The following is an 11,989-nucleotide window of genomic DNA, read 5'->3' as shown; positions in this document are numbered from 1 at the left end:
ATGAAATTTGGATTGATATTATGTATTTCAAAAAGACGAATCATCTATTTCCCAAGATGAAACAAAAATATAGTAGAGGTGAAATATGTACTAAATTTGAAGAGGTCATTGTAAGCTGCCAGACAGTATAATTCAATCCCCTAGGACCTTTGTTTTCATCCTAATATACTCAACTATAGAAGCTATAGTCATTCTGGAAGAAGATATTTATTGACTACAGATACACACCTCTTTGGTGTAATTAATAAAATCAACAAAAAGGCTGTATTTTATATCCTATTTATATAGTGACATCTATGTCATTTAGGGAATGTGATATCTCTTTAGTACTATGCAAAATCACTAGGTTCACTTCTCTAGCTTTAATAAAAAAGCTATCACAAATAAAAGCCAAAGAAAGAGGTAGAGTTAATATAAGTAAAATATGACACTGGACAGATACACAGTTTCAATAAGAAACTTGGCTTCTTTACTCATTTTCTTTAAAGTCTAGTAAAGTAATGATGTCTTTTCTTTTGACATTCTCAAATTTTATCTTGAGTATCAAAAATCATTTCCATGTATTTTTAAAATCATTTTCCTAATTCTATTGCTAAATAATATTCAGTCACAGCTTGTAGAATTAGAATGGATTGTGGGAATCATATACCCCAGTATTCTGATTTTACAAATGAGGAACCTTAGACCCAGAGAAGTTTAGTAAGTTTCTCACAATCACAGAACTTTTTATCATCAGAGTCAAAAGTTAGGTTTTGGTTCCTTAATCCATCATTCTTTCCACTTTAGCAATATAGTCCACTGTCTCTTTCATCTTTCTCTGAAGTTGTGGAGTATATACTCAAATACTAAATTTCTTTTGTCAAAGAAGCTGACTACATTGAAATCTATACTATAGAGTATAATGAAGCTTGTATAAAACTGAACTTGGCCTTCACAATATTATATCCTACCAGCAAGAGAAAATACAAAAAGAAATTCAATCATATGCTATAAAACCCCAATATATAATATGTACCTAATCAGTTTCAGGATGCTTCATATACCAATGACTTTTAAAATATTGCAGGAAATCAGTCATCTTTCTTGGTTCTTGATTTTCATGTAGATCAGCTTGGAAAGAAAGAATTCCCTTAGAAGCTTTTTAAAATAGTCTTCAAAAAGCTAAATATTCATATTTTCAAGGCAAAATGTTATGCTGACACATTTGAACATTACAAAATAAATTTTAAAAATACATAATAGAAGAATGAAAATACATACATGAATTATCAGGTTACTCAGAATTTGGTAAGAAGTCTAATGACATGTCAGATTTAATGTAATATTTACTTCACTAGTGAGAAAGTCACTAAAATGAAATCTGTTATCCCTTTTCTTTCCTGGATTAGCATAACATAAATACTCAAGTATAGTTATTTAGCATTCTATGCAATTTACATGTATCTACTTCATATTTTGTAGCCAGTTGACATTGAGGACCAGGAAGAATTGGAAAACAATATATGATGCTCAGCTTGCCTAAGTAAGGGTAACCATATCTACAAAACGCTGGGTAACTGGGTCAGAGGATTCCTAACCAAAGGCTTCAAAATCACATATATTTGCATTTGTAATAGTGATTCTGTACTGTAACTTTGAGAAAGTTACCTTAGCATTATATGCTTCAGCACACTACATAAATTTTATTTACAAAACCAGGGGTTGGTGAAGAGATTATTATTAGTATAGTAACTACAGCTAGTCCAGAAGTCTTTAAAGCTTCCCTTAGTTTCAGAGATTTACAATTGGAAGATATTTCATGGCTCATCTAACCCAATTATCACATAGTTATTGTTGTTGTTGTTGTTATTCTTTTTCTTAATCATTGCCAATAATAATAAGATTTATATTAAACTTTAAGATCCACAAAGTGCTTTAAATTATTATCTAAATTGATCTTTGCAACATCCCCATAATGTAGGTGTTATAATCTCCATATTATAGATGAGGAACTGATCCTAAAAGAAGTTAAGTTATTTGCCTCAGGTCATAAAGCTAGTAAGTGTCTGAGATGGGACACTTCCTTACTCCAAGTCCAGCATTATATCCATCCCTTAGACTTGGACCTAGCTGCCTATTGAACAGATACAAAAACTGAGAACTTAGGAAAGTAAAATGACATGATTAATGTTGCACAGATAGTAACCTATTAGCAATTCTTATACTTTGTTATATCCTATTTGTCTACTTCTGTTCTGTATTATATGTATTGTGGCAAATTTTATAAAATCACAAAGACATATATAGAGACATAAGAGCAAATTTAGAAGTCATGGAGTCCAAGCTCATTTTAGAGAGGAGGTAGCTGAGATACAGAAAAGTTATTTCCCCAAGGCAGCCAATATCACTCAGGCAATGGTTAGCATTTATTACAGAGCTTTAATCTTGGCCAAGCACTTTCCAATTAGTAGTAGAGCTAGGATTTCAACACATCTTTCCCAAAGTGGCATAGTATACTTCAAGAGATGGTGACTTTATTCCTTGGTGGAAGTCTTTAATCAGAAACTGGGTGAAAACTTGTCAGGTATGTAATTTGCGGATTCCTTTTGTGTACCTATGACAGGTGAGGCTCCTTCCCATTCTTCAGTTCTGTAAATCTTGGATTCTGACACATTATTCCAAATCCTGTGCTTTTTTGATTGTTCTATACTCTTTCTTCCATTTATAGTAAGGAATCTGTACCCTATGGAGAACTAATACGGAGGCCACATCTAAATTTAACTCTACTAGTACATGCTTCTATCATTTGACATTTTCTTTGCCTAATAACTTCATCAGCAAATTTTAATAAAAGGAGAATCGCCATTCAAGATGGCTTAGGTCAAGTGTTAGTGAACAACATCACATGGTCCTTTGTTCATATAAATTGTTCACTATGAATTGTACTCGGGTGAAAACATTCATAGTCTTAAGGGCTATGTGCTTTGTTGATTTTGTTATTCCCAGCACATTTCTGAAATTTGAATGACCTTCCTTTTTTATTTCCTAAAAAAAGGAAAAAAAAAACAATCTCAGCAGGCTATGGATGTTAAAAAGAGAAAGAAAAAATAAGATTTCTAAAGAGGTGGAAGAAAAAGCACTTAACATATCTTTGTGTAATTTTGTTCTAGTACTTTAAAACAGTAAAATAAAATTTTTTCTTTCTCCACCCATGCCCACTATCAGACATAATGCAAAAATATATTTCTAATGGAATATACAATAAATTAAGCCTTGATATTCCATTCTTGCCTTTCCCTCTACAGACACTTTTCCTCTTAGGATACATCCTAAGAGGTCTGTGGAAATTTCAACATCAAACTACTTTTGACATTAATGGAGTCACAAAACTGAATTTCTCAGAGGCCAAATCATCACTGGAAGACTATAACCTTTGACATAGTGAAAGCTCACCTTTTTTGATTTAGCTGAAAAGGAAGGCTTAGGTAATTCAAACTTTCTTCATTCCCTTATCAGCTTCTCTGGTGTGGTTTGAGCTTAAGCTGCACTCAGAAAAGAATTATGTTGAGAGGGCGATCCTGATGGAATGATCTCATTCTGAATATTACTTTATAATTCCAACAGTTCTCTTGGATCTCACAGATGTAATACTTTGAATTTTCTTTCTCTTGACTCAGTAGCTTCATTCCAATCTCATTCTTTACCACAAGCCTTGACTTTAATCCCTGGTTTAGAATGATGAGTGAATATAACAGGAGGCATTTTTTTCCTCTATTGAGTAGCTATGAATCCTGCCTTTCACTATTTATTTTCATCAATGTTTCTAAAATATAGCTTTTAAAAAGTGAAGGTATAAAAAAAAAGTGAAGGTATTATCAGTTATGCTTAACATGCTGCACAACAAGCATTGTACCTAAATTGTTTTCTTGAAGTTTAGGGTAATCATGGAAAAGAAAATGCCTTGAAGCAGGTTTCTACAAGAACACCTGCAGTGAATCTCTTGATCGATGTTTGTGTAATTCTATGCTACTTGTATTTTATATGGATTTACTTAAAATATTTAGGAAACAAGACATCATGTAAGTTTTGTATTTTATGCATATATAGAATAAAGTCTTGATTATTCTCTGTAATAAAAGAGTAATTCCTGTTTTGGATTTTGTCATTTATCCCTAATACATTTTATTCTGGTTCAATACATTGCACACAGTGAGTGCTTTGTGCTTGTTGGGTTGGGTTGGATTGAACTGGAGGCATGCCATAAGGACAGGAATAATTGAAGATGGTGGATAATTTATAAAATACACTTAGCCTTGAAATTTACGGCATTTCAACTAAAATGAAATTTAGATATATCAATTTTTTTCTATGATTTTTTTTTTGTGGGGAAATGGGGGGTAAGTGACTTGCCCGGGGTCACACAGCCAGTAAGTGTCAAGTGTCTGAGGCTGGACTGAAACTCAGGCACTCCTGAATCCAGTGCTGGTGCTCCATCCACTGTGCCACCCAGCTGCCCCCTGCTCTTTGTTTTTTTTTTTAATATAACAGACGTGTGTTTTGCCCACCTCATAAATCTCTGAACATTTTTGAACTTTTAATTAGCTTTCTTTATTTTAAGTTTATCCTTAAATTTGTCAAGTCCACATGCTTATTATATTTTCCTGATATTACTAATTAGTATTTATTTTTTGTAATCAGTAGGAGGAAATTTTGTTGTGTTTCTCTGTTACTGAAAATATCATGTTTGTGAAATGGTATCATATGCATCTGTAGTCTTCTTTATTTCCTGGGGAAGGGGAGGACTAGAATATAAATTACAAGTTTGCTGACACCAAAACAATCAGCCTTATAAATGGATATATGATGTTGGCCAGTTCTATACCATCTCCCAATAACAAAGACTTCCCTCTTTCTAATCCTAATCTCTCATTTATTCCTCAAATGTATCTCCCTTCACCTTCCCTCAATCAATATACCAACTAATTTGTCAGAAATCAAACCACATACTTTGGTTGACAAGTACTCCCAGTATATTGAGCTTTGATCTCAAGGCTCAACCTGTAGGATCATGAACTCTACTGTCAACCCTTGCACATTAGGTGGGCAAATAGACACAGTGATGCTTGGAGAGGAGGGAAATATTTTGATGTTCTTGCTTCTAAACTACCTGTAACTACCATGAGGTATAAATTCAATTCAAATGAAATTGAAAATTCATTAATTAAGTGCCTATTATGTTTAAAGTTCCATGCTATGTACTAAATACACTTTTCAATACGATTGGGTCTTAAGGTAGAATATATTATAAGATTATGCGAGGTTATAGGAATAGCATTCAAACTAGCCAAAAAAAAATAGGTGTTGAGGTTAAATAAAACAAAACATCCTTGAAGAAGAAAAAGTAAAGATGATTGGGAGAGTTAAACAAACAAATATTGAGGGGACCCTAATACTGAAAGATTGTGAAAGGCAACATGTAAACATTCAGGAATGGACAAAAAAGTAGGAGTTAAAGGACCCACTCAAGACAAGTTGTGAAAGAACCATTTATCAAGCTGAAAAATAGGATATACATAGGAACTAACAAGGGCAAGAAAAAGCCTTCCTATAGAATTTGTTGTCAGTGGAAAAAATAATGATAATTGCTCTGGGTTAGGCCTAACTCAGGCCAATCCCTGATAATTTATATTTGTTATTAGAACAAAATTAGACACTTGCAGATAATTCTATAGTTATTATAGTTAACCTGCCTCAAAAAAATGTGGGAGAAAAAGATGTACTTAGCCATCACAGAAGGGCAACTGAAGTTGATTCAGCTAATAGAAACTCCTTTTCTTCAATTACCTATCATGATCTACCAGCCACACTTCAGTTTCCCTGGAATTCCTCATGGAGCTTTCTATTTCAGCCAAAGATCCCTTTGTTTCCCTGGTTGAGAACCAATACTGAGGAGTTCTTAACTACAGGCTTTAGGACACCAAAAGTGAAAACTGCTTATTGAGCAAGATAAGGGAAGGCATAAAATATATTCTTTGACTGTGACACTTCATTAATTTTGGAGGGGCCAGGTTGATCTTTGTTTATCCTTGAACTCCCGCCAAATTGACTGGTCTGTTTAACAAAAGCACGATCCAGATATGCATATGAAAGTTATTTAGGACATTTCCCAAGTATAGGCCAATTCTTTGTATTCATGGGTCATCTCAATAAGCATATTATTAAAATGAATATATATGCATATATTGAATATTCTTGAAATGTCATGTATTAATAAAACCATTTAAAATATTCTTCAGAATTGTAGATATAATGGCCTATATCTATACAGATGCTCACCAAGGGGACTTTAAAAAAAATGTCACTCATGAAAGTACAGAATTTTTGAGCTTGAAGAGGATTATTGGATATAAGATCATCCAGCATGATAATAACGCAGATAGGAGTATCAAATAGAATATCTGCCTTGGAGTCAAGAAGACTTAGCTTCAAATTTTGACTCTAATATTTAGTAGCAGCATGGGTGTGGGTAAATCATTTAGTCGCTTTGAACCTGTTTCATAACCCCAAAAGGAAGGATAAGAATAGCTGAAGTGTTTACCTCACAGGGGGATCATGAAGTTCACATGAGACAATGTATGCAATGTGCTTTACAGTTTTTGCAAAAATAAAAGCAACAATAAATGCTAGAAATTATAATTATGAGGAAATTTGGGTCAAGAAAATGGCATGTCTTGCCCAAGGTTAACAAATTGCATTCTTAGCGATTTTAATGAACTATTCCTGATTTAGGAAGCAGTAAAATATCAAAATTATTTAAGAAAGTCATAGCACCAGAAGGTCATAAGTAGAAAGCTCTGCAGAATATGCATTGTTTGTCCACTAATTAAGCTAATATTTATGTGATATTAATATGTAAGACAATGGTCCCTAGGAACTTACAAGTTGAATACTATTCTATTTGATAGACTGCATCAGATTGGTGCAAGAGAAATATTTTGTCTAGTTAGACAAGAGTTGAAGAATGTAGAATATCCATGTCCACAATGGTTCATCGTCAATGCTGTTAATGATACTGATCAAAGTATTTATGAGTTATTAGCTAATTCCCCAAGCTTGAGTTTATTTAAGACTCTACAATGACAGTGATCACAATGAAAAATCCACAGCATTTAACATCACTTTGACAGCTAAGAGCCTTTTTTTGAATTGACAAGTATAGCAACTGAATATAGATATTCAGATTTTTAAAAGAAATGAAAGTCATGTTTGTTTTGATACTAATCATTTTGAGTGATGTTTTTGTACACAGTATTTGTATTTCAAAATTACCCAGTTAAAATAACTGATGAAACAATGAAAGATGGGTAATCTTATTAGATGTCTTGAAAGGGACCAAATAATTGGAACACCATTATGTTACCAAAAGGACTTGTGATGCAACTTTTGCACATTTCCTTTATTCATCTGAGATTATACATACATATAAATAATTTTCCCCATAAAGAATTGCTTTTTCAGTTAAGAATATTGAAATCGGGGTAGCTATGTGGCACAGTGGATAGAGCACTGGCCCTGGAGTCTGGAGGACCTGAGTTCAAATCTGGCTTCAGACACTTGACACTTACTAGCTGTGTGACCCTGCGCAAGCCACTTAACCCTCATTGTCCCACCCCCAAAAAATTATTGAAAATAATGATTTCCAAATTATCTAGAAGGTTCTACTAATATGAACAATGAACTTATAAACTTCCTATGGAAAGGCTTATAAATTTAAAAGTAGGAAAAACCTTAGAGGTCAGCAAGTTTAACAGCTTCACTTCAAAGATGAGGTAATTATATCTCAAAAGGGTAAAATGACTTACCCAAAGTGACAGAATTAGAAAGTGATTCAGACAGGATTTGAACTCAGATACTCCAGACTCAATATCCATAGATCTATTGAATATATCACATTACGTCTAAGCTTTGATTTTTTAAATTTATTTTTCTGCTAAAATCAATCTTTTTTGGGGGGTGGGGCAATGAGGCTTAAGTGACTTGCCCAAGGTCACACAGCTAGTAAGTGTCAGGTGTCTGAGACTGGATTTGAACTCAGGTCCTCCTGAATACCAGACTCGTGTAGTGCTTTATCCACTGTGCCACCTACCTGTCCCTACAATCAATCATTTTTTTGTGTGTGTTTGCTTTTTTTTTTTGTGGGGCAATGAAGGTTAAGTGACTTGCCCAGGGCCATACAGCTAGTAAGAATCAAGTATCTGAGGCCCAGATTTGAACTCAGGTCCTCCTGAATCCAGGGCCAGTACTCTATCCACTGTGCCACCTAGCTGCCCCCACAATCAATCTTTATTGTCATTTGCCACCATCAAGTAGACATGAATACTCTGTTTCTAATTTTTTATACAAGAAAGGGAAGGAAGGAAGGAAATGCCTCTATTGCTGAAGTATTGAGCATTGTGGAAAGAAAATTTCTTATCATTGTTATCTCAACTTTGTGTTGAGAAAGAAACAATGGGATAATAGTTTTAGGATATAAAGAGAAATGTGTTCCTGGAGGCCTGAATTCCAACTTTGAAATTTAAGTAAATTTTTCTTCATAAACAATGAGAAACTCTATTTTTCCAGTGATAATATTCTAGCATTGGGATAATTATGATAGTTCAATTATATTACAGGTGAAACTGATTCATGAGAAAGCTGGTCACCAAATTATTTCTCTGTATGAGTGGTCTCATTTCAGTTCAGCATTAGCATATTGCCCCTTCTATTAGCCCATTCTCTCTTTCATCTTTAATCTCCCCTTATGTACTGGCTGTTTCCCCAGGGACTACTAATATATTCACATATCTTTAATCCTAGAAAAGCCTTTACTTGTTCTATATGTTCTATCACTAGCTCTCTCATATATTCCCTCTTTTATAGCTAAGCTCCTTGAGAAGACTTTCAACAATAGGTGCTAGGGTATCTAGGTGGCTCAGTGGAAAAAGTACCAGTCCTGGACTCAGGAGAATCTGAGTTCAAATCCAGCCTCAGACCCTTCACATTTACTAGCTGTGTGACCCTGGGCAAATCACTTAACCCTCATTGTCCCACAAAAACAAAAACAAACAAACCCTTACTTGACAAAACAGTGGCAGGGTTTGAGAGGATTCTCTTGCTTGTTCATAAACATGCATTGGTTTGCCATGATCAGCTTTTGCCATTTATTTCCCCCTCTTTTCTTAACAATCCACATTATGGCTTCCAACTTCATCATTCAACCAATTACTAAAGATTTCTGTATGCCTAATATATTATACTGATCCAAATATTTCTTATCCAGTACCAGATTATTTTGTTAATTACCATTTTATAAAACAGTTTAAGATATGGTACAGTTAGATTATCTTCCTTAATGTTTTTTTTTTCCATTGAATCCCTTGATATCCTTGACCTTTTCTTCTTTCAGATGAATTTTGTTATTGTTTTCATAGCCCTATAAAATAATTTTTGGAAGTTTGACTTGTATGGTACTGAACATATAGATTAATTTAGGTAAAATTACAATTTTTATTATATTGACTTGTGACCCATAAATGATCAATTCTGAGGCAATTTTTAAGTTTGGGGAAAATTTTGGAAGGATCCAGGGAGATTCCACCTCACTTCACAAATCTTGACAATGGAGGTCTTAAGTCATATTTGGAAATTGAATGTTCTGTTCAGCTCTTGTTATTTCATCAGAAATGCTTAAAAGTCCTTTATTTCACTGAATATCCATTTCCTCCCTGACAGATTATGCTGGGTAGGTGATTTTTTATTCTAATCCTAACTTCTTTGCCTTAGCGAATATCATATTCCAAGCCCTCTAATTCTTTAAAGTAGAAACTGTCAAATCTTAATTGATCCTGATTGTGGTTCCAAGATAATTGAATTGTTTCTTTCTGGCTGTGGGCAATATTTTCTCCTTGACCTAGGAGTTCCGGAATTTGGCTAAAATATTCCTATAATTTTTCATTTTGGTATCTCTTTCCAGAGTTGATCAGTACTCGGAGAGAGCTGCTGCCCTTGGTGAAGTTCTCAGTGCCTGGGATCCTGGGTCTGCAGCAATCATGGTGAATTTGATTCAGGCTGTGCGTGACCACTGGACTCATATCCTGGTACCAATGGGATTTGTTGTTGGCTATTATCTAGACAAGAGGAGTGATGAAAAACTAACTGGCTTCTGGAATAAGAGCATGTTATTTAAAAGGGACCTGAAACTTAATGTAGAAGTTACCTGGAAATAAAGTCTTTGGCTAAATTGAGATAATTTCATGTTGAATAAAAATATTTTATGAAAGAAATAAAAAAAAGAGTTGATCAGTAGATACTTTAAATTTGTATTTTATACTGCAATTCTTGGTTATAAAGGGAGTTTTCCTTGATAATTTGTTGAAACATATCTTTTTTTTTTTTTTTTTTGGTGTGAGGCAATTGGGGTTAAGTGACTTGCCCAGGGTCACACAGCTAGCAAGTGTTAATTGTCTGAAGCTGGATTTGAACTCAGGTCCTCCTGAATCCAGGGCTGGTGCTCTATCTACTGTGCCACTTAGCTGCCCCTGAAACATATCTTTTTTTTTCTTTATCTTGGTTTTTAGCATTAATCCTGAAAATACCAAAGAACTCACGGTGGTTAAACACCAACAGTTAACTATGAAAAATAAAATAAATTACCTAAGAACTCATAGAATTATAGGCAAAAAAGCAAAAACACTTCTTTGTTTCTTTTGGGAAACAGAAACCAGACATGTGCACATGTGCCAGGGTCTTCTCTAAGACTGAAGAGCATCAAGGCAATAAGGCTAAGATTTAATATATATAGTTGTGGCTAGAAAAAGAACCAAGTAGTAAAGTGTAACCAAAGCCATGAGGTGTAACATCAATGATCTGGAAAATTTGCCTAGAGAACAAAAATAACAAAAAATCTATTCATAGAAGGGCTTCATGAATGGAACATGTATCCTTCAAGTTCTTGTCAGAGCTTGGGGACCACCTGGGCCTAGTTTGAGGCAATTTTGTGATTTAGCTGCAATAGTGTTTATATAGAGGGTGAGCACAAAAGATTGTTGTTATGCCATGCTAAAGGCACTACATGCTTGCTGTCCTTAACTCTAGAAAACAAGGTGTCTCTTAATAGTAAGAGAAGAGAGAAAAAAGGATAGTCTTGGCATGGGTGTTCTCACAACAGATAATGCAATAATTTTTAAATTAGCTATGCTGTATCTATTTTCTAGGTCAGTTGTTTGTCCAATAAAACATTTCACATTTTCTTCTTTTTTTATTATTTTGATTTTCTTTGATTATTTAAGTTTCATATACTGATTAGTTTCCACTTGCTAATTCAAATTTCTAAAGTTTTGAGGTATTTTTTGTTTTTGTTTTCTAAAGCTAGCCTTTTATCTACTTGTACATTTGGCCAATTAAATTTTTTCAAAAGCTGTTTTCTTTGGGGAATTTTTCTACATCTTTTTTTCCTTTATCAAGTTGTTGAGTATTTTTTTCATGATTTTATTCTATCACTCTCATTTATTCTCCGAATTTTTCTTCTACCTCTATCATTTGACTTTTATAATCCTATATGAGCTTTTGCCAGGTTGTCTTTTTGGCCTGAGAGCAATTCACATTTTTCTTTGAGTCTTCTTGTGTAGGTGTTTCAGAATTGTTTTGATCTATCCTGTTACAAAAGCAAATTTCTTTGGTTGGATTCTTTTTTTCTTGTTCATTTCTTCAGGGTATTTTTATTTTTAAAATTGGGTTCTGTTCCTGGGGTGGAGAGAGAGCACTATCCTAAACTTCTTGTGCAGATGACGTGGATTCTGGCTTCTGGCCTGCTGAACTGAGGTCACATGACCTGCCAACTGACCTGCTTTGCTATAGCCATAGACCACCACTTGTCCACTGCAGTAGAGCCTCAAATACTCTTGCTGCTTTGCTTGGGCATGACCTGCTGCTGTCCCATATGTCTACTACTTGCCCTGGACCGTGTTCCCCT

The 11,989-nt window shown here is 34.2% G+C and overlaps 1 protein-coding gene across 1 annotated transcript; it reads left to right on the top strand.

Annotated features, from left to right (window-relative positions):
• The first annotated feature begins 10,067 nt into the window (after window positions 1-10,067).
• On the top strand, window positions 10,068-10,244 carry LOC122745917 (NADH dehydrogenase [ubiquinone] 1 beta subcomplex subunit 1-like). Its single transcript, XM_043991369.1, has one exon. The coding sequence runs from the start codon at window positions 10,068-10,070 to the stop codon at window positions 10,242-10,244; it is 177 nt and encodes a 58-aa protein (XP_043847304.1).
• Window positions 10,245-11,989: the final 1,745 nt, after the last annotated feature.

The sequence above is a fragment of the Dromiciops gliroides genome, chromosome 3 (genome assembly GCF_019393635.1).
Source record: "Dromiciops gliroides isolate mDroGli1 chromosome 3, mDroGli1.pri, whole genome shotgun sequence".
Taxonomy (NCBI): Eukaryota; Metazoa; Chordata; class Mammalia; order Microbiotheria; family Microbiotheriidae; genus Dromiciops; species Dromiciops gliroides.
This window is presented reverse-complemented; position numbering and strand designations above follow the sequence as displayed.

Coding starts and splice junctions, on each gene's coding strand:
- LOC122745917 (XM_043991369.1), top strand. CDS start 10,068: ATGGTGAATTTGATTCAGGCTGTGCGTGACCACTGGACTCATATCCTG.